Raw genomic sequence first — 23,358 nt, forward strand, 5'->3', positions numbered from 1 at the left:
TAAGCCAGCCAATGTAGAGGGGGCTAAGAATGCCGCAATGGCTGTTTGGAGGCAAAAAGTGAAAACACCCGTGAGCCAAGATTTCAGTGCACATTAAAGATCCCTGCAGGTAATCCGGAGCTCTCCATTACGGTGCACCTGATGGCCCAGGTGTGTCCTCAATCAATCAAGCAGCGATGGCTGTGGCAATGTCCGCAGTACAGCGCACATTGCAGCACTCAAAAGCGAAATTCGCATGTCTCCCCACCCTGCCCTACTGTTCAGTGGGGTGCTAAGCTTTAAACCGAGTCGGCCAATGTCTGTGGATTAGAGCACCGGGTATTCAGGTATACCACTCAAAGCAGCAGCAGCAGCAGCAGCAGCAATTGCTTATTAGCAAAGAAAAGGCTGTCGCGGTGAAAGCAAAAATCCCCCCTCCACTCACTTTCCTGCGCAACCATTTGGGACATTAATGTTGGTGTAATGTTGGTGAAACCATATTGCGTAAGGGCTTTTCTGAAATCTTGAGGCAGGGGCACGCAAACGTAATACAGTCTACGCTCGTTACAGAGGATCCAGCAACAACAGACTTTCGGTTACAACAGACCATTTCTGTTGGTTTGTCTGGTCCCCATGCATTTTAAATGGAGTCCACTCCGCTCACAACGGACCCGGCTAGAGCAGACTATCGGCTACAACAGACCAAATATTAGGCGAAAATTGTTTCGACTGAATGTTTATACCGGACTTCCGCGGGGCCGGCACCCGATGTGCTTTTTCTTTGTTTATTTTGGCAAAAAAACTGTTGTGTCTGGCAACATTGCTGGCAGCCGGGTCGTTGGCGCAGCCAAGCCAAGCCAGTGCCAGTGGCTTTTATTAGTGCGACCAGTGGCATGAGCGGCAGGGTAGCTGATTTCACTGTCGGATAAATTAAGCGTAATTAACGCTGTTGAACATGGGTGAAAAACTGCCGACATGGCCAGAAGTACAGGCCCGTCTAAGCAGACGGTCCGCTCTACCGTCAAGAACAAGGCCGCTGTCGATAAACGCGACTCCGGTGATATTGAAAACAGGGCTATCGAATACTCGGAAGTGGTGCACTCGGAGGCGAGTCTGTCCTCGTCAGTCTTTTTATGTAATAAAAAACTCGGGTTGAGTGAAGTTCGGGTTTTATTATGGACCTTTTTCCAGTAGCGATCTGCGCATGCGCGGGCTGCCGGTCCGCCATTCTTGGCAGGCGCCTCGGGCAAAATAAACAAAAGCGCGCCCCTCTGTTTTCTGCTTAGGGAGTGGCTATAATCTGCACGTTTTCTTTTTTTTCTCTTTGGACTCCTGATGGTGGGTTCGTACGTGCATACAATAATGGCTTTCTAAGAAAAGGGGCGAAGACGCTTGAGACTGTCCACGCTGCCAGCACATGGCTGCCAGTGAGGGGGTTAGGAAAATGAAAAAAAAAAAGGGGGGGGGGGGGGTGCTTCGAACATGGCAGATTAGTCACGAGAACGTTCCCCTGCTACCGTGACATTCATGTGAAAGGTGCGGGTGACGGGTCAGTGCGGGAGGGGCTGCAGGACCAAGATATTTTGTGCACAAGTTCTCCGAAAGCCAAACTTTCTTGGGGGTGTGCCTTACTGCCATTTTTAGTTCGCCGTGGCGGCCGCTAGAGGGACCGGTACTGGAAAAAGGTCCATTCCCACGCATGCATCGTTCCCGTTTATTATTCCCACGCATGCATCGTTCCCGTTCCGTTCGGCGAAAAAGGTAAGAAATGCCTCAAGTAGGGGGGTTGTTCCCCACCCGTTGTATGCAATCTGCCGGTAACCGTGCGCAGTCCAACTGGTCTGACTTTCGATTTCTGTCCGTCATCAGATTATTTCATTACAGCTGTTTCAATGACCAGACTAAAATCGCTAAAAATGTAAGCTGCCTTGAGGGAACGTCAGGCAGCGATCCGATTTATTGACAAACGGTTTCGGGAAAACCTGCCTCGTCGTGAGAGGATTAAAAAGAGCCTAGCTAATGCTGATGGCCACGCCTGATGTTTTATAGCTGCTTAATAATTGCGCCTAGTTATATTCTTGCTTTATTTGCTCAGCTCATCGTGCGCCTTTACACGCTTGACCGCATGCGCTAGGCCTTTTCCAAGTGCCGGTGCTGAGCTTTGGAAACGGTGTTTACGCGATTCTTCGCCCTCGCGGGAACACTGTGCAGAGGTGCTGCAGGCGTGTAGAAAGAACAAAGTGTATGTACTATGCATATGCAATATCGGTCAAAGTACCCACGTTAGGGCTCAAACTCCCCCCTCCGTGTCGGATACTGCATACTTCGGCTACAGCGGACGTTTTTTTATGGATTCAGAGGGTCCGTTGTAACGGGCGTAGACTGTACAAACGTATGCGGGAATTTGTGCTTAGCCCAGGCTTGTGGTAGACGCAAAGCTCTGCTCGCCTCGGGCCCATGCAGTTGCGGTTTGGATTCTCCTTGCAGCACAGGGACAACCTCAAGGTGCATGTGGGTGAAGAGCTCAGGAGGAGCCGGGGCCGAGTGGCCTGGCCAGGTTCAGTTGTTGGCCAGCCTTGTCAGAGCAAGCGTGCAGGAAGACAGCTTTGTGAAGTCCCGCTTGCCCCACCTTGTCACGTGGGGGTTAACGGGACAAGAAAAGTAGAGGAGAAATGCCAGCCGTGATTATGTATTTATCAGTGAACGAAGCATGGTTGGTTGTCGAGAAGGCTTGGCTATGGAACTGAGTGCATGAAGCCGCATGCGGGTGCAATTTGTCACCACTAGACGGCCCTGTGTTACTCTATGCTATCACCATCACTGCGCTTACAACGGAAGTTTTTGGTTTTACTTCGTAATGCCGGAAGCGTGTTTGCCATTAAGCACCACCGCAAGAATAGCATGCGCTCTTGTTGTCATTGTGCACTTCAAGCTTTAGAGAACACCGTTGAACTTTCAACCGCGAACTTTGTTGTGTCGTGATGGGGTCGCAAAAATGGGAGGCGCTTTCCCTTCAGGAAAAGCTTGACTTGCTAAATACAGCTAGCGGAAGAGATTCGACATAGCTAGGGACCTTGCTTTGCCACATGTGCTTTCCAGCGATTGCAAAAAGTGGCAATCCTACATTCTCGAGTGTTTTAAGGTTTAAAACCCAAAGTTGCAGAAATACATGGTTGCAGGTCAAAGTTACACTGTTTTCGTTTTCCTGGTTGTTAAGTTTTGTCTTCCCAATCCGGTGAAAAACATATGAACAGGGTGCTACTGTATGGTGTGTTGCTCCCCATGTTTTGAGTGTAACGGTCTAACCAAAAGCTAGCACCTCTGTCAAGCCAGGTGTGTTTGTAAAGAGAACCTTTTTCTTTCTTCCACAGCACCTGCTTTTCTTGCCAAGCTTCGATATGTGACAAGCATGTAAGTGGTCTGTGGGAGAACAACCGTTCTGGCGCTTCAAGGCAGCATGCAGCTCTGTTTCGCTGTTTGAACGGGTGGGGTTCCAGAGCGGTCACTTGCGCTTGCCAAGAACAGGCATGGGGGTGGGGCTTGTTGCCATTCCATTGAGACCCAGCCCTGGAACAGTAGAGGCCTTTTGCGGAGGCACGCTCAAACAGCGTGGGTGGTGGCAGGAGGGAGCCTGCACCAATCATCCCCTGTTCCATGGGCCCCTTCTTTCTTTGTGGGTTTCTGCAAACATCAACTGTAAGTGCCGTGGGCCAAAATAAAGCTACGCAGGTACATTTTTGAATACTGGTAGTTTCCAACGCAAAGTGACGGATTTAAATGCAAAGTTTTTATCAACTTGTGAGAAAAAGTAGCACAGATCTGAAATACAGTCGAACTTCGCAATGACGAAACTGCCGGGGAAAGCCAAGAAATTCACTTTTCCGAGAATTTCATTGCCGCAAGAATGAAACATATATGACAGGAAAATTGCCCACAGACAGAATACTTATTTCTGAAAGTCTGTTATAGTACAGTATAGCCCATTTATAGCAAACACGGTTTTCACGCAATCCCGGCTATAAAGAACAAACCTTTGTTTCCTGTTACCATTTGTATACATATTGTTGCAAAGCAGATAAGAACTATTTACAGTCTGTGTACATAAGTAGTCTGTTTACAAAAAACTACAGCTGAATGCAGACAGTGTGAAGCCTCTTCACTTTGGCTTGCCTTGCGCAACACACTGTTGAAGCGTGCCATGAGTTGACCACCTTGTGGTCCAGTGCTTTGCCACGCAAAGTGTTCCAAGAGTGCCGCGACTGTATTTTTAATGTCCAGATAGAGCGAAAAATGGACACAACGAACTGATTTCCGTTTACTATCAGGCTGGACCGTACCTTGCAGCAACTTCACAGCCCAGCTCTTCTCACGCAGCAAGCAGTGGCTCATTGCTAGTCGTCATGCACGCCTAAGAATGACGTTGGTTTGCCTCCTTTACACGTTTTTCCTTGGTCCTCGGCACTGATAATGCAAGCAGAGTCTAGCTTCTTTTGTTGACAAACTCTGCCAGACAGTGGCACCCCATTGTTCCAGTGCTGTTCACAAAACCAAGTGAACACTGCTTTGCTGGTGTCTGGAAAGGCCTTGCTTTTCAAAATTGTGGAGAGCAAGCTGCGTGTGGTTCCAAACTCACAGTCGGAACAGCAGCAGCAGCAGCATTATGGCTGCCTGTAGGACGCTTATGAAGACTGCAAAAAGCCACGTAGGAAATGTATTTGTGCCAATGCATACTTGCCAGGTTTTCCGAATTTTCCGGGAGACTCCCGAATTTTTATGGTTTTGTATGATTGTACGACCGAAACAAAAATCTCCCGAAAACGCACCCGCATTTGGCCAAATCTTTTTCCCCAGTCTGGCCAAAATGTGCGGGAGGTATACCTGACAATCCAACCCGACACCAATTGGCAACATTATCATTGAAGTGCTTAAAAAGCGTAGTTGGCCATGTGCAGACGGTGAACCTGTTCGTCCCATTGTTAGTTTACTGTTTATAGAAACGCAGCACCGCCGCCGCTTTCGTTTACGCACGAGCATGGCTGTTCTGGACGGCCGTTCTGAAGATTTAGCAAGTCTCCAGTGGTGTAGCTTGTTGTTAGTTTAGACGAAATAACAAACAGTTCAGTTCCTGCTGTTTTGTATTGCACTTGGCAGTACTACTTTCAGGACTTTCTGAAAAGGGTGGCGTCAGCCACGTCAAGCATTTGAGTGGTGTAGCTTGTTGGTAGTTTGGATGAAGAAACAGTTCATTTCCTGCTACGTTGTAAGTAAATAACAAAATCTGTTTAAAGTTACTAATTCTGTTGTTGCTACTACCCCCCCCCCCCCCCTTTCCCTTCTCGGTAAGATCTCCCTAATGCCATCCCGGCAAACCTGGCAGGTATGCTATTGCCGTGCTGGGTGGCAGTGTTATTCCGTGACAAGGGCATACATGGAGGCAGTTCATGAGACATTGCCACCAAGATAGGCCAGTAAAATTTAAAGATGCATCAGCTTCCCATTTCATCATACATAATACTTTCAGAGTAATTCAATTAGTAGTCGGTTTATGTGAATGAATTTCTTTCACTCTTTCCACCCACCTCAGGAAGATGACTCCTTGAACGGCATCTCCTCGGCATACTCCATTTATTCGACTGCAAGGCATTCATGATTTGGGGTGAGGGTGCAGTTTGGAGAGCCAAAAGAGGGAAAAAAAGTACATTCCTATCAGTACTGTAAGGCTTATAGGAAAGAAGGTAATTAAATTCCTTACCCTTCAGCAAAGCAGACACCAAATATTTTTGAACTATCTGTGCACAAAGATATTTATTTGGAGCGAGACGACAGACAAACATAGAAACTGTCACACAGAAAACGGGACAGGGCCTCGGACAGGACAAGCGCTAAACTATTGGCCCCAGAAACTGTGAGTGCATGCATTGAGCGAGTGCCCTGCGCATTGCCTGAAAGAATGCCTGCCCATGCCCCTGCAGGTTTATCGCTGCTCGAAGTGCCAGGAAGACTTTTGCCTGGAGTGTGACCTCTTCGTCCATGACACCCTGCACACTTGCCCCGGCTGTGCGAGCAAGCCTTCGGCCCCCGAGGTCGCCGTTTCCTGATATTAAACGACGTTGTGCGTTCAGAACATCCTCCATGTCGTCCTCCGACCGGGAAACACCTCTGCATGCTCTATGGCTACTACTGGTTGTGTTGATTAGAATCAAACTTCAGTAGACTCCGGTTAAGACATACTCTGTTTAGTTAAAACGGATGGTACTTTTGCTCTCTTGTAACATGCCCAATGCGAAAAACCTCTGCTCAAGACGAATTTCTGATAGTGCGAGCAAATTTTTACGGCCCCTTCGAGTTGGTCCTAGCGGGGGTCTCTGTGTGATGCTATTGTGGGTACTGTTGAGTCTGTTTACAAGCATGAGTGTCAAACTGTGCAGTACGGCACTGCTAGCGCTGTGTTTCAAAGCAACCGTGCGCGAGAGGGGTGCAGTGAATGTAGTGGTGGCAGCTGCCACTTGGTCTTGGGTGCATACGCAGTGTTGTGCGCACTGTGCGCCTTCTCTCCTCCCTGCCAGCTCCACTGATAGCGGCCAGCAAGAGGAAATGTGGCGACATCAGCCGAGCTTTCCAGACTGCGATTCCTGCGAGTTGTCACTTTCCCCGTGCTTCCTAAGTGGGACATCCCAGCTCTTGCTGGAGTGTGCTCTGACTGCGGCACTTGCGTTCCCGCCTGGCAGAGCAGCTGGCGCCCCAGTTGGTGCGCTGCTCGGGCAGGGCCAGGGGTGTCTGCTGCAGGTGCGTTGGTGTGCCTGTGCTTGGTGCACGAAGTGCTGATTGCTCCTGCAGCGGTGCTGCCAGGGCTGGACCGCCCGTTAGCCTGCCCTCCTTCCTCTTCTAGCACTGCCGGCCAAACAGCGACGTCAGTGAAACGGCTTCCACGCAGCACTGATGCCCGTGCATTGTTTGCTTCAGGCCGCAAGCAGTGCTTACCAGCTGGAGTTCGTGTCATTGCATGTGTCCACATACATTCCAGATACTCTGATTTCACATTGGCATGCCCTTGCAGCATAGCCTTTTTTTAAAACGAGCTTAACTAATTCTGTTTCATTTCCACAAAATTAGCCATTTGTGATGTCAAATCATGGTGGGGAGCAGTAATACTTGTCGCTGCGCTTGCGGAATGTGCGTGGCAAGCAGCTGGGCAGTCGGAGCTGCCTGTGTGACTTGTGGGCCAACCTTTGAGAGCGCACAGCTGCACCTCGGCCTTGGGGTGACCAAAGTCCTTTCCCTGTACGGGGAGTGTGCCACACCCTTGTGGTGACCAACCAATGTCTTACAAGGCAGTGCGACAGGTGATTTGTCTGGGCAGTGAGCATGAAGGATTGGACATGCGCACTTAGATTGTGCTCTCCTCCTAGTTTGAGGCTGGGCTGAGGGCATGCTTCTGCCATGAGTGATACTATTGCTCCACATCAGGTCACTGTAATGCTGTAGGACAACTATTTTTCACATTTGTAGTGACCTTCTAAACTAGCCAGTGTCTTGGATCCGAGTAGCTGCATGTTAAAGACCCGCATAGACAAAGTGGACCTTAATGTCGTGTTTTAAAACGCATTTATTTCACAATGTCCTGTAATGCTGTCTACGTACATTCTGTGTCCGTGCAAGAGAAATCACCGAGTGAGCACAGCTGCACTTAATGCATACAGTGGAGTTAAAAATACTTTGATCCATCATGGAATCGATGTAGTCGAAAAAACTTCACGGAAGAAAAAACAAACTCATGCGCTCTGTCCGAGCTCGCTGGTGGCAACCACGGCACAAGAGGAGCGGGCGTGCTCCTCCACAAATATCGTTGTCGTGACGCGGTCTTCTTTTGTACAAGAGTCAGCGTCTTTTGGCACTATCACAGATCAAAAAGACATCACAAACTGAATCTCGAGCAATTAGTGCAACAGGCTCGTGTAACAGGCAACATACCACGCATACTGCGTTCACAACAAGAACTCGTGGGCACTACGCTACGAAGTAACATCTTTATACATACTCTAGTGAAGCAGGGTGCATGCAAAAAGTGGTTGCACACGCAAATACAGTTAAGCAACGTCTTCAAAAGCCTCTTGTCCTTGCCGTATACGTCCATCGTGTCAAAGCCTCTGCTCAGCGTCTTCAAGCAAAGTCATCATGCTCACTCGCAGAGTAAGCGTTCATCATTCGTGCTCACGGCTATTTTGTAAAGCTATGTGGTGTTGATATGCTCAAAACAAGAAAGACTTATTGCGTATATAGTACTAGCCAGGTCGGCGTTGATTGTCCAAGAGAGAACAGTTTGCTAGTTGGCCACATGAATGCTCTCTGGCTGCTTGAAGAATGCGTGCCTGTGGAGCTTTCGTGTTCTACTGTTGGTTGATGTGCTCATGCATGGAGCTGCATTTTTACAAGAAGTGACTGAATTTACATCCATCCACAGGCTCTTCAACACAGCGTGTCAGTGGCAGGCGGCGTGCAAAAGGTGATGATGCTGCCGTATTAGTTAAGAGGAAGGTTATAAAGAGACAAAACACCCAAATAATCAGTGCCCTTCCACTCATTTCAAAACTAGCGGTGCATGTCATCTCGCATCTTGCCAAAACCCAGCCAGCCACGGCAAGGCTCAACAATCGACCGTCATTTAAAGAAAAAACAAATTGGGGGGTCTTGAGCACGCAAGCTGCACCTAGGCTTTGAGGCACCCTGTGTGGGAGGGCTACAGATGAATGCATCCCACACCCGGGAATCTGCAACATGTTCCGAAATTGCAGCACACAATCTGGGATCAAGCCCACAACCATTTTTGTGTGTGCTGGCTCGTAGTCTATTGCTCAATCTGGCTGGATTGTGTGGATTGGCAGACAATGTGGGATTTCTTCAGCTTGCGCCGAGAGTGAACAGCACTGAAGATTGTCAGTGCCGCATCTGTTCAAACGTGATTTCAATAAAATTAGCACTGTGCAACGTCCGTGCAACGTCCATGCACTTGCACCTGTGAAGTCGTTAAGGAATACGTTAATGTTAGAACAGAACTGTTTTTCCTTGCAGTTCATTTCGTGAATGCTTGCAACAGTTCAAATCTAGACATAAGGGACACCAGGACATGCATGACTTGTATGGCCCGATTTAAGTGAACCTGACTGCAGAAGTGTTGAATACTGAGGAGGCGTAATGGCACAGTTCTCTCTTCCCAGTGTTTCATTTCGCGATGAAAGCCTGGGCTCGTAGAATAGTGCACTGACATCTGAGTATCTGAGGCGCAACAACCTGCACTGTACAACTTGGAGATACATGCTAGAACACTTTTATGGAACATGGCATACACAGTTCATTGGCAGAGTGACCTATTAACTATTATTACAGAATGTGCTAGCAAGCGCGAGGCTGTTGAGTGCTGGATAATGGGGAAATCACAAAAAGTTATTAGGCACCACACTTTATGTGACATCACGCAACAAGTATAGCGGCAGGGTTGGCGTAGATATCTATAAATCTTTTCAGGGTTCGCACAGGTCCTTGAAAACCCTTGAATTTAGAAGTGTCAATTTCAAGGCCTGGAAAGTCCTGGAGTTTTAAATGGTCCTTGAAAACCCTTGATTTTTCTGTAGAGAACCAATGGCCCTGTCTTTTCACAAGAATTTGAAGCGTTTGTCGTGGATTTTAGGTGTTAAAAATGTACAGAAACATTGTAACAATCAAGTTTCAGTGCATTGCGTGAAATTACGAGTTTGGTGGATTGTCATTATTACGAGGCAACATTGAGAGCAGCACTCCTCAATAGAATCTATGTCACGATACAATCCAGTGAAAGCCGGCTTCTCTTCTTTATGTTGCATTGCCCATCTAGTCTGTCAACGGCCGCTCCTTGCATGTTTTCTGTGCTTCGTACGCTCCATCTGCATTTGCTTTTACGTGCAAATGGTGGACGTGTACATAGTTCACCCTGCCTTGCAGCAACACTTGCTGATTTAATTTCAGCTCATACTCTTGCTGACAAAGCAGAAGATGCAGGCAACATTAATGAAGTTTTGAAATCGAACAGCCTCAGCAAAACACTAAGAAAAAAGGAAGACCTCTAAATACCAACTGTGAAATAAAAAATAAAGCTGGGGGAGCATTCACGAACTTTTAGCGCCTATCTAAATGTGCACTAATGTGCTTAGGTATTGGGCAATGAGAAAATTTTGCATTGTGTTGAAAAAAGTTATAAATAATCCCAGATAAAACATTAGATGGGGGCCTTGAAAATGTGTTTTCTGATCCTTGAAAGTCCTTGAAAACCCTTGAATTTTTGCTTTTGAAGCCTGTACGAACCCTGTCTTTTGCACCACCCTTGAGTTGTTTATGCAAGAATGGTAGTGGGTCTAGAGCAGACAGACATATATACACGCCCACAGAAAGGAAAGCCAGCGGAGAAATGTGCCAGAAAAAGGAGCACAGTGCAGTTGCCCCCACGGGGTGCGCAGTGCGAAATGCGCGTGGGTTCAGCTCCCACCCGGGGCGCACCGCTTTCTCAGCTTTCCTTCAAACATTGAAACACTGTTCTCGCTTTTCGTGCACAGAAGTGGACTGCCACCCCTACGCCTGCCATGGCATTCTTGGTTGCTGGCTTTCCTTTGCCTGTTCCACCTATGACATCTTGTGTTGAGGAAAGCAGCCATCGAGAAATGTTCACTTCATAGTGTAAGCTAGTGGATTTCTATAACGTGCAAAATGTAAGGCCAGAACAAAGAGCACAACCTTGTGACGAGACACTGTTCCATAGGTGTGTGTGTACATGCCCGCGAAAACATCCACAGGCGCAGTGTAGATAGATATGTTCCATTTTGTGGCGAATGTGGACGTATTGTGTGCGCAGCACAGCAAGACTGGAAGACGAATAAAAAGGGAACTCACCGAGTTGAAAGGTTTTGTTTTGGGGGAGTTCAGTTACAGGTGTGAGGGCAGTGAGCGAGGGCGGCCACAAGGGATGGTGCAAGCAAAATAACCCGCAAATGCATGGCCCAACGAGGCCTGTGGAGGATGCCACATGAGCTTGCAGGTGCGGCAGAAAAGCGCAGTGCTCGGCCGCAGCTTCGTGCCGTGTCTGGCGGTTTGGCACATCCGTGTCATTTACTGAGCACACTTTACAGCTTTCCACAGTGGCTACCACATGTGTCTAAAGTCAAGTCAAATACTTGAAAAAATGCTGCATACTAGGCTTTTGTCATGCCTTGATAAGTAGAGCTTACCCCATGGCTTTCAACCTTGCTTAGGAAAGCATCAGTTGACAAAGAGATATTCATAATAGAATCCTTCAAAAAACAACTGTTGCCACAGAAACGTTAAATTCTTTTTAAAGCCTTTGATCATGTTGGGCTCTCTCTGAATCAAACTTAACATATAGAAATCAGTTTGGAGATACTGGTGATGCTGCATCGGCCGCTAAACCGACATGTGCAGGGGCCCCGCGAAGTAGCGTGTTGTAGCCACTTCTGTTCCGAGCGTAATGGTACTACTGGACGAGGCTGGTGTGTCTGAAAATTCAAGTAGTCGAATTAAAGGAGTGGGCCGGTGCGAACAATTAGAACGAATGGCAACAGAGCAAATGTGGTCCTTTACCTGTCAAGAAGGTAATCAATGTTCATTAGGCAATGATATAACAATGCAGAGACTGCATCACTTTTTCCATTTATCGAACTTGGCATTAGCATGTTTGTGCTCCACTTAAAACGTCTGTTGTCAACAGGATGTGGTATATTCTTCCGGTGAAGGTCTAAATACTGCTTTATAATGCATTGATGCTGCACTCGATCCTTCAATACTGCAGTTGTGTGTGTTGCAGAACAGCAAATGTTTGAATACTTCACTCTGCCTCATTCGTTTTTTGTGTGCATACGCAACACTTGGAATAGAGCAGCATCAGAATGACTGCCCAAAGGTTGGCAAGTTCCGGATTGATGCGATGACATCAATCTGGGCATTGAGCAGGATAGCAGAGTGTTAAACGAGGTTCTTAGAACAGCTGCGTGCTTCAAGCACTCGAATAATAGGAGCCATGTTCTGTGCTATCGAGGGCATTGAGAGCGGAGGAAGCGTGGGGTCGGATTCTTGACCCTCAAGGAAGCAACAGAGGAATTCTCCACCACCGGTGAAAGGGCCGAGCTGTTCTGGTCAAGCCCAACAGCAGGTGTGCAGGTTCAAAAAGGCTGCGCAGGCATATGCACCGACCTCTGTAGCTGTTGGCAGCTTCTACGAGGACGTCGAATCGACAATAAGGAATAATCAACCGGAGAGCTGGAAAACCGAAAGGGTAAAAACAAGCCAAGAAGAGAATGGACACGTGATGCGCGCCGTTCATGGTCAAAGACCATGTGAATATTTGAAACGTGAGAGCTTCAAGACCACACCCTGGACGCATGCAGAGCCAGCTATCGACCATGTGGACACTACCCATCTGCTTCGTGGTCCGCTCGTCCGAAAAATGGACGTCGGTGCCTGCTGCCTTCTAAGAAGCTCACCAAACGACTCAGCAAGAGGCACCTGCGACAGCTGACACCTCGGCCATGGAAGGCAAGCACTGCAACGAGTGTCGTCTTGCCAGCCCTAAAGGTTAGCTCTGAAGACGCGTGCATTTGCTTAGTGTTGTAAGATGTACACAGCATGCACCCATAGTCTGCTTGTTATTCTTTGCAGCATGCACATAAGAGACGCACTCTTCGCTGCTACCAACACCACCTCCCCCCCCCCCGTGTATGACACACACAGAGCTCACTCTTTGCCATAAGTGCCCTAGCGGTATGCAAATAGATGTTAGCCTTGTTAGCGAATGAGAAGAGACGTCAGCGAATGAACTTGTGCAGACGAGAGCAGGAGAAGAAACGAGAGGGGGGAAAAAGAAGCCAAATAAGCGAGCCTGGTTGATCGGAGCGGATGCTCCCACTACAGGCAGAAGGGGCGTGCCAGAAGCTCTAGATGTCCGAAAGGACTCTTCCTGTGTGACTGGCATCACACCACATCACTGCTGCACTTTTCCTGCTTTGTTCAAACGCATTTCTCCTCTTTGTCGTTGTCGGTGGGGCTATGTTGACAAGGTTGGATGGACGGATACCGCCACAGTATGCAGGTTGGTTGCCGTAATAGCACAGTCAGTCCTCATCACGGTATCAATCAGCACAGGCAGCAAGGAGTGACCATTGAGGCACACTGACGTGGCCCTGCTATGGTCCTCCTCCAAGAACACCTTCATCAATGCGTCCTGATGATGGGAAGGCCCAACGTTCTGTTCCAGTCCACTTGCTACTGGCTTGTCCAGTACTGTGCCAGTAAGCATGAAGCTCCCCATGCAACTGGTCGTTGTTACGGAGAAGAAAGGTTCAACAAATTTGCTTGCAAGGCGCAAGTGCATTGGCGAACCGAAGCTGTACAGCTCCCGCAAACACACACTACATCATGCGAGCATCAGAACAGTATTTAATTTGGGAAGCAAACGTGCTGCTGTAACATTTCTGGCACAAAAGCAGAAAAACAAACCGCTGTGGCAAAGCACTTTTATGCAGCGACCCAGCGGTAAACTGGCCGGCTAATGTGTTTGGAGACAATGGTTGCCACTTCGTGTAGGAATGTCTGTGAAATTGAAGCCGTGCATTATGTGCAAATGGCTGGGGCAAGCAAAGGCTGCAATGGTTTACTGCATCCTCAGCCATCGAGTTTCTAACTACATACACTAGAGAGGAATCTGGCGCTAGCATCTATGTGGCTCACATCAAGGCCGTCTGTGTCGTCATGGGCCGCCATTATACCATGCGCTCGCCTTAGTTTCATCATTGGCTTGGATTGAAACGTTTTAGTGGCCATATATTCGAACACAGTGCAACAAAACCGCAAGTAATGGTGTGTTATCGGCTGTTTTAAAGTGAATTTTTGCCGGAACGGTTAGGCCTACTATTTTGCAGGTCAAGCTGGTAGTTAACAACAATGTTAATATTTTTAGAGAATCTCACGAGACTCTCATTTTATTAATTTTACCATTAGTTCAAGTAATAAATTTTTTGAAAAGCGTGGAAATGTTTTTGAGCGTGCCTATGAAAACGTCGCCTTCGTGGTGAACCGGTGCATCTGGAGCCACTAAATAAGCTGCGCTCACCTAGCGGCTCTATAGGTGCACCGACCGTCAGCTGCAGTTCAACGAAACTTGTTCCTGAACGAGTTGGTTCACACTTGAAGGAAAAGGAAAACATGGCGTTAAACAGTTGTGAATATGGACGGCCACAGGCGCCCATATCTGTCGTATCTGGTCTTCGTCGAAGTACATTTGTGGTCTCCTCGATTTGGCTACACTTTCTGCACCAGTTCAGGCGGTGCAGCACTCGCGCACTCGATTTACCAGTGCAGCTTGCGCCACCTGCACTTCGGCTCTCGATTTGACGCCGTGCTGCACCAGTTCTTCTACACTTCTGCACTAGCCCCTGTGCAAGTTCTCGTCTCGTGCAAGGTGTAGCGTGCGAAAGAACTGGCGCTGCACTTGCACGGCACTTTTGTGAACTAGTGCAGAAAGTGTAGCCGAATCGAGGAGACCATTGGTTTCTTTTTTTTTCATCAGCTACAACTTTCACGGTGGCATATTACCCGCTCAGCCATACGTTCCTTTGATTTCGGCATGACCAACGTTAGGTACGATCACTCACCATGCACGCAATTGCTACAGCTCACGGCTACCACAGAACAGGGAGGATTTTGGCTACCTTGTAGCTTGTATATGTGTCAATGCATTGCAAAGAAAGCAAATCCAGTTGTCATGCCAAGCCCAAGCCAGAAGCGGGGGTCTTCCCATAACCCCCTACGACGACATGGATTCCCAGGAGCAGTTTCCTTTCTAGTATACTTGCTACGAAACTCGGTGTCCTCAGCTTAAAGCAATCATTAAAAAAGAGCCACCAAAACTTCCCTCTTCCAAAGTAATGTGGTGTGACTTTATTACTACTGGCACTTTTTCAGCAACAATTTATTCCACACATGCTGAATAAAAAATAAAAATAAATCATGCTGGGGCCTTGAAGTCTGCGTTTTAGGTGAGAGAAAACAGCTTGGTTTCGAACAGTGCTCTCATTTAGAGGGACACTGCCTGAACGATTTTTTTGCTTTACCCGAAAGATCACACCTCCCAAAGCATTTTGGGTTTTTGGCATTTGTTCAGCAGCAACTGATGCTTTGTTTATTTAGAAATATGGATACTTCATTATTTATCCCGCTTGCTTTCCTTGCATTTTTGCGTGATGCACAGAGCACGTCGCACACCATGAAGAGACACCACCTGCCGAGTCCTGCAAGCAAGGCAAGTGCTGCTGCTGCTGCTGCCGCCGAGTAGAAGCAGCAGAAGATACGACTGATTCCCCAGGATGACGGGTGGTGGCCAAACAGGTCGCGTAGCCGATTGGGCCAGTAACCTCAGACTTTTGCCACTGGTTGTCACATATAAACAAACGCCAACAGTAGCGAGGCGTTTACCTGCTTAAACTTTTTGAGTGTAGTACTTGCGAAACATTTCACTGAAATCAAAACTGGAACATCTTACCACCAGTTGTATTAATTAAAGGGGCCCTGAAAGAGGTTTTACCCATACATGGGTGTTCACATTTTCAGATAAATCAATGTCCTAGTAAGCACCTCCTTCAAGAATTTTGTTACAGAGGCAAGTATTAGTGGAAACCGAAACGGCACATTTTCACCTGGGCCGCCATTCTCCCTCGTTTTGTCCACCTCCTCGCACCACGCGAGCATGGCTGCCCATGATGCCTTGCTTCTCAGAGATGTCTACAAGGACATTCGGTGGCGCGTTGTCTGCTTCTGCGATATTCTCGCCTCAGCATCGCTTTTGGGACAGGGCCGTCGGGCTTTCTGCATTCTGTTTGGGCCGTTCTTATCATTTTGTTTATGAATCCTGCACTCCGCTCACACCTGGAAAAGCTGCTCGTACATGCGCTCCAAATCAACGTCGGTTTATATATTGCTTAAATTTTGAGCTTGGTCGTGTTGTGGTGACGCCATGCACGCGCGCACACAGGCAGTTGTATTCGGTTCCGTTATTCCGATTGGATCTACATGTTTCTCAAACGTTTCTCAGGCCATCGCCGTGCTCCGGTCGAAGAGGCTGGCTTGGACTTGGACCGACGGAACAAGAAACTCGTGCGAATGCCCGAGAGCTCAGTCTGCCCGCTTACACCGAGACCCCGTGAAACCGGCCGCCAGCAAAGCCTCCTTCAGAAGCAACAAGCGCCGTTTCAGATTTCGAGCGAAAGCGGCTGCCTGGCTATAGGCCGACGTATAAATGCTGGGCTAGGCGTCGCTCAGGCGGGTGCCTTCATCTCACGCCGTTGGCGATCACGTTGAGCTCATATTCTTTTCTCTCACCCCAATCTAGCATGAAATATACACTCGCTTTCTGGCACCCGTCTCGAACAGTCGTGGCCGAGGTCCGGAGCAGCCAACTTCGGAATTGGTCGTATAACCACCTGCAGCAAGTACTGCAGGTTTGAATGAGGTTCAAACCGAGTGGGGGCACGATTTAGCTATAGCAACGTACGCGCCCAAAGAACGGATTAGAAGCTCAGGCGGCTCGCTTAACCACCTGCAGTGCATCTTTTACCTTTTGCTGTTTCCTGTCGGGGCTAACTGTGCAACGTGCTATTCCAAAGCTAAACTGAAATCATGATGGCCCGACGACTGTTTGGCCGATCAGACTTTGGTCAGCGAGCCAGTCACACCACGCGGATTTTCGACTGGCCGACGTGTTCGTGTCGTCGGCGGCGGCGTGTGACACGGCACTCTGCCAACTCAGAAGTTGGCATCGGCGTCGTGTCGGCCTAGCCAATGCACCTTCATGAGAAGCGTGGTAATAGAGTGAAAAAGACAAATATGGACGAACACGATAGCGTTAAGCATGCTGCAGGAAGCGCTAGTTAAGCAAAGGAGACGACGCTTCTCTTTGCCGGAAGTGCGAGAAAAGGCCATACAATTGCAAGATTGCTGCTGCGTGACGCGCATGGGAGAATTGATGACGTGCACGCGGGAAGGTGGCGGAGCCCAAAAACGCACAGGAAAGGGTGGGAACGTGGCAACAAACTTTGGAACGAAATTGTGAGCTTTCCGCTGCACGTAAAGAAGTTATACTTGACACAGATCACGTTGACCACCCAATCTAGTGATTGCGCTAGTTCATTACGTGTGCTCAAAACACCTTTCAGGACCCCTTTGAGAGCACCTGCTGAATAATGTTTGAAGGTTGAACTTTGCCTTCTTAAACAACATGCAGCTCAAGCTCCAGCGTGCATTTGTTTTACGTTTATATGCACCTGCCTTACTGTTTTTCGCAAAAAAAGTGCTTAGACAAGCTTCACCTATCCCAATTGATGATTCATGACAAATGTGATGGGGGGAGGCATGTGAGGTGGCAGTATCTCCGTTGATAAGCCACTGCTGCTGGCGCGAATAATCTCTTCACATTCACAGCACTGAAAGCCAACTTATTTCTACACTTTAGGGTCCCTTGAAGCACTGCTTTAAAAAAGTCTGGCAGCACTTGTATACCTGGGTGTGTGATGCCAGGACATTTGCTTTGACGACAGCCACACTGTACTTGTTATGCGCTGCATCAACACTGTTTTAGAAAAACGCCACCCATTAAGTGATGCAATGAAGGGGCCTCCAGGGCGTGGGAAAGGTGCAGATGTGTTGAGCCCTTATTGTGGACCAATACTGGCAGCATTATTGGAGCACAATTTTCAGCAGCACCTTTGTGAAACTACCCCAGAGGCTGCTGCCTGCACAGGGATATGCGGCGAGTGTGTATCCATTTGAAAGGAAATTTAATTAAGATGCCTGGCAATGCATATAGCCTTGACAAATGTGCACGGATTAAAATACGAGAAAAAGACTTGAAAAGTAAATTGCGAAAATGGGGAATAACATTGTGCATTGAAAGATCATTTGCATGCTCAGCATCAGCGAGATCGAAAAAAAAACTGCCACAAGTTGAAAAACCAGAATTGCTTAGTGCGGAAGCGAGGAAAATATTTTTTTATGATAAAAATGCTGGTGTGCTTCCCCATGCAAAGACACAGTCCGTGCTTAAACAGCTGATTGGTTGATAGAATGAAAGTCAATGGAACGACAAGTGCTCTGACTGCAGCGAGCCACGTGGGCAGAGACTCCTGCTGTGGTCTTAATACTGAATTAAGGTGGAGTATTAAATAAGCACGGTAGAGCCCTGCATGGGAGCAAAGTTCTGGCTGTTTAAAAGCAATGCAGCAGTGAAAAGAAGTTTGCTGACCGTCCTGACAATATGCTGCACACAGTTATGACCTGAATCGCAGGAGCACTTTCTCTCGCTCTCTCTGCGTCTTTACGCTGCGCCTCATTCTGTTTCTTCCATGCAGTCATTGCCCCACAAAAAAGTGCCTTCATTTGTGCCACACTCCTGCCACTGTTGCGAGACACTTCGAAGAGTTGACGGCCCCTGCCATTATGTCGGGGACAGTGTCGTAACTCCCGCATGCCGTCAAAGAGGCAGCTGCAGTGCCCACAGGGGCACTGTTGTGGAAGGAGCGCAACGGAGCCATTCCCTGCAGCTTATTGCAAGTGGTGCATGGTCGACGCCACTGGGTTCAGCGAAAGGAGAGCCTGCACAGGACGGACGTTCTTCTCGGCCGACCAGTGGAAGGAGCTGGCTTTGCTTCCTGCTCTGCAAAGAGGATAGAGCACTTTCAGTTGTCACTGGCATGCATCGCCATTACCATGGCACCTTTGGGGGAGTGAAGGAGCAATTGCACTCGCACGCTGTCCTGTTCTTGCACTATGCCATCCAAGCTTTGTGGCCAGGAGTGCATTTTTTTTCCGTTATGAAAAATGCTATGCCGCAATGGATGCGGCTGCTTGGCCGTGCAGCGACACTGAACTCTACTTCCGGGTGGAGGAAATTGTTGAAAGGGCCAGCGGCAGTGGGTCTGAAATGGTTCCGCGTTCAACTGGAGCGGGGTGCTTGTCCAGCACTCACTGAGGGCAGGCCTTCCCGGCCAGCCGGCCTGGTAACAGGGGCCCGCCGACTGACCTCAGTGCTGGATGAAGACGGTGTCGAGCTCGGCCAGCCTGCGCTGGCTGCTCGGGTGGCTGCGGTGTGAGGGCACGATGTGCGAGACGATGCTGTGTGGCTGCAGCGCCAGCGGCTGCAGGGAGATCTTGGGCGACGGCTGCCGTGGGGAGCCACCCACCGGGGCCTGGGGCAGCGGGAACTCTGAGGCGGCCGTCGAGCTGTGGATGCCGTACAGCAGGTACAGCGCCGCACCTGCGCGGTAGTCGGGTAAGGTCACGGTGGTCAGATCGAGTGCGCATGTCACGCGGGGGCAGGGATTTACACACGCTGCCCAACGCCTCCCCGGAGGATTTCGACACCCCCCAAAAAATATTCCACAACCATAGCCCACCCCCTGCCCCTGTCCGTAAATGGAAGAGTGGGGGAGAGAGGTCACTTCTTTCAAAATGTGAAGGGGACTAATTATCAGTTTCACAATTTGTTGGCTCTCTGCGTTTTGTTTCAACACTACAGGTTTATCTAGTTTTTTACTGACCGTATGGTATCAACGGTGAAGGTGAAGTCACAACAAGGCATTTTGGTTCGCAGCAGTTTGGCGGGTGCTATTGTGGTTTGGCATCAGCATCGTAGCCGAGAGGACCGAAGACGGAGTGAGGAAGAGGGCAGTATGGTGAGCCCACACGAGGTGCTGTCGGTGGCGAAGCATGGCTAAAGTGTGAGGGGGAGGCAGTGAGACATGCTGGGCGGTGGCAATGCGCTGCGAGATGACGCCATAGCAGTACGTGCCGTCAAGCACTTGACGATGATGTGTGCTCGCTTCCTGAGATGCAGTTCGCGTCTCTTCTTAACACGCAGATTGCCAGAACCATGCGACATTAGCGTGGGAGGTTCAAACACAATTTATAACAACATGCTTGACGGCGGTGAGGCGCTGCAAGAAAACGGTGGAGTAAAGGCTCGGCCCTTCGAAGAGATTTTGTGGCCGCCAGGCAGTGCCAGAAAGCCGGACAGTCCATGAGGCCCTGGGTTCCTACCTGGATGCCAAGGGACTCCTCCGGCTCTCTGCTTCCTCCCCAGTTAAATAAACTGAACTGTGGCCGTGATTTTTTTTTCCTTTTTTTTTTAATTCTTAGTGTGGGAGTGTCCCGGTCTTGAGAGTATTCGCGCGCACCATCGGCTGAGTAGTCGAGTGGCACTGGCTACCACCCCTAAGTGCTGGAAACTATTTATTTAACATAAATATCCAGGAAAGTGGAGGGAAGCACAGCCCCGTCGGTAGCGCAGTGGTCATCGCACCAGACGCGTATCCTCGAGGACGTGGGTTGGATCCCACCCGGCGGGCATGTTTTTCTCCTCTTTATTTCTTGCTTTGAAAGAAATATGTCTATTTCAAGAAGAACATATGACCTACCACATTTTTCCCTTTGCTTTCCTTGGCTTACTTGAGACTGCCTACCCTTATTACTCTCTTCATTCAACGGGCCCCTCATTGCCCGTTCTGATTCGCTATATATATATATATATATATATCTATTGCCATGCTGTAAAGTTGATTCCGCTCTCAGCGGAATTAGGGATTTTGATAATGCACTCAAAAAAGAAGACGAAGGTTTCGGGCCGCCCGGGGGCCGAGGAAAGAGGATGAGGAAGAAGTCGAAGCTGACTTGGACTGGCTTGCTGTCGAACACAAGTTCGCCTTTTAGAATAAACGCACTCTTTTCACCTGGTACAACCCTCAATATATACATACACAAGACACCGACCATTTTTCCAGACTCCATGGGAATGGCCGATAAGTCCGAATAATCGGGAGTCCAAAAAAATGATTGATTGAAAAAACAAACCTTCAGTGGCCCAACGGCTAGAAAAACTTGCGCGTCTGTACACACGCACGCCTACGCGCGACTAAGTCCACCTGTATATCCGCCACCGTTTGTCTGTCACTGTAGGCAATCAATAGCACTGTAAGGGCTTGCGCTAGATCAGTATTTGATGCCTCTGGCATTGGTGGTATGTCATCATCGGAGTTGCTGCCAACCTGCGCCGGTTCGAGGACCTGGCGTACGATTTCGTCATGATCCAACTCGGCACACGCAGGACGGCACTATCAATGTTGGTGAAATCTTCAAACGTAGCTGCTCCAACATCGACACCGCTAGCACAGATGTCATCGAAAATGTCGGATGCTACGGCAGGCAGCATCTCAGCTGTGAGGTTCTGGACTGTGTCAATATCCTATAGTCCTCACTGCCAACCACAAATCCCGCATGCCAAAAGCAGTTGTGGATTGTGTCCTGTGTCATTGTCCTCTAAGCACCTAACAGGATTCTGATAGCCGAAAGCACATCCACAACATAGCTTTTGTCACTGTCCACACACATGAGCACACGATTCAGAAGGTGCGATCGGTAGTGCAGCTGCAAGTTCTTGATGGCACCTTGGTTTGCTGGTGGTTTTTGCCGCCAAATACCACCAGTGAACCTTTCTTTCTTTCCTTGTTACATAAATTTAAAAAATGTTAACCTCACTAACCGTAGTTAAAAAAAAGCCTAATCTTCCCCTATGCCTCCTTAGGCGTTAAAGACTGCCAAACTATCTTTCTGTATTTCCTCAACGAGCCCCTCATTTCCTAACCATAACGTTCTGCGAAAGCCTAGCGGGGGTCAGCTCTGGCAGCCTTGATGCCAAGGTAGCATGAGAGGGTTTCCCGCCAGTTGCCCGGTTGTGACGGGCTGTAGACGTTCGAGTCACGCCCCGGGGGCTGAAAAGAAGGTCCCCTTCTACCCGTGTAGTCAGACCCTGGCTACCACCCTCAAGCGTCAGATACAGTTGTAGTAAATATAAATACCCCAGAAAGTGAAGGATAACAGTCGCCCAGATAGCCGAATTGGCAAGGCATTCGAGAAGATCAAATCGATCATCGACAGCGACAATGGTGGACTACATAAGCCTGTCCTCGAAGCATCACCCTTTCAGTGGGCATGGGATGGCAGCAGCGACAGTGGTCGCTAGAAACCACTTCTGTCTTTTCACCCAGTTGGCCCTCGTCATCAGAACGTGCATCCCTGTCTGCGTGGATTCTGCGGCACACGTACCCAAGTCCGACACGTGCCCTCTTCCGGAGGCTTGCAGCGATATTGGCGCTGATTTCCTGGGACCCCCTCACCCACTGTGTGATGCGACATCGGAGCGTTTGAGGAAGGCCACAACGACATCAACAGTGACAACGGTGGACTACATAAGCTCGTCCTCTAAGCATCACCTTTTCAGTGAGCATGGGATGGCAGCAGCGACAATGGTCGCTAAAAACCACTTGTCTTTTCACCCAGGTTGGTGGTTATTCTATTTACTGTAGATGTAACAACGTATGTTTGCTGCTATTCCCATGCCCACACGTTTTGATGGTTACTGCTGGTGAATGTGTACATGTTGTGAAATTGCTTTTGTTAGGAGGTGACGTTGAACTTAATCTTGGCCCCCCAAAGCTAGACCCTAATGTGCAGGATAATGAAGTCCTTTCAGTTATAGGTCGCCTAACGGAGCACCTCGATGAGCAGCACAACAATCTTCTAGCATCCATTGAAGAAGTTAAAAATAATCAAAAAGTTCTTGATAACAAAGTGTCTAACTTAACAACACGTCTAGCAAACCTTGAAGAAAAGGTGAATGCTTTTGAAAATGTATCCGAGGAATCGCGTTTAGATTGTTTGGTTGCGTCAGCGGTTCGTAGTGAGAATGCTGCTCTGCGCGCACGACTCAACGACTACGAAGACCAATCGCGAAAAGACAACTTAATTTTCCACGGAATTACTGATACTGCAGCCAAAACATGGTCAGACACAGAGAAAAAGGTTAGGGCAATTCTTTCAAGTTCTATCAAGATGCAGCTGTCAGATGACGCGATATCTCGAGCCCACAGACTAGGATCATTTGTAACAGACAAGTGCCGCCCTGTTGTCGTACGGTTTGCATCATTCAAAGTTAAAGATACAATCTTTTCCCAAAAAGCAAAGTTGCGCGGTACAAACATTAACAGTGACGAAGTCTTCTGTAAAGCCACACGGACAGCCAGGAAAAAACTAACTGATTTCGGTAAAGCCAGCAGTCAAAAGTATTCAGTAAAATGCAACAAGGTTGTTATTAACAAGAAAAGCTATATGTGTACTGCCCAGTCACCGACTGTGTGTTGTCGGTTGATCCGGTTGACGATGACAACGAGAATGACCTCTGGCTCGGCCGCCCAAGCGTCTCTGTGGCAAAACACAAATCCACGACGTGGCAGCACTGTCAAG

The 23,358-nt window shown here is 48.6% G+C and overlaps 2 protein-coding genes across 6 annotated transcripts in view; one reads left to right on the plus strand and one right to left on the minus strand.

Annotated features, from left to right (window-relative positions):
- The window catches only part of Ssl1 (general transcription factor IIH subunit 2 Ssl1), a 34,776-nt gene extending 28,673 nt beyond the window's left edge, over positions 1-6,103 (plus strand). For all 3 annotated transcript variants that reach the window (XR_013317211.1, XM_077675689.1, XM_077675691.1), the window contains 2 exons: positions 3,351-3,390; positions 5,952-6,103. Coding sequence is in view for 2 of the 3 variants with exons in the window: in XM_077675689.1 (XP_077531815.1) it covers positions 3,351-3,390; positions 5,952-6,077 (166 nt within the window). In the remaining variant the exon portion in view is untranslated. The remainder of the gene's footprint in view (positions 1-3,350; positions 3,391-5,951) is intronic.
- A 1,462-nt stretch (positions 6,104-7,565) lies between these two features.
- Positions 7,566-23,358, minus strand: part of LOC144144304 (cationic amino acid transporter 3-like) — an 84,972-nt gene continuing 69,179 nt past the window's right edge. For 2 of the 3 annotated variants that reach the window (XM_077675687.1, XM_077675686.1), the window contains 2 exons: positions 19,085-19,318; positions 7,566-18,718 (listed from right to left, as the gene is read on the minus strand). In XM_077675687.1, the coding sequence (XP_077531813.1) occupies positions 18,607-18,718; positions 19,085-19,318 (346 nt within the window). In that variant the 3' untranslated portion in view covers positions 7,566-18,606. Of the gene's footprint in view, positions 19,319-23,358 lie in introns of all 3 variants that reach the window. The other variant, XM_077675688.1, reaches the window with a different exon arrangement.

The sequence above is a fragment of the Haemaphysalis longicornis genome, unplaced genomic scaffold (assembly GCF_048455015.1).
Source record: "Haemaphysalis longicornis isolate Haplotype H1 unplaced genomic scaffold, Haemaphysalis longicornis Haplotype H1 scaffold_7, whole genome shotgun sequence".
NCBI classification, from domain to species: domain Eukaryota; kingdom Metazoa; phylum Arthropoda; class Arachnida; order Ixodida; family Ixodidae; genus Haemaphysalis; species Haemaphysalis longicornis.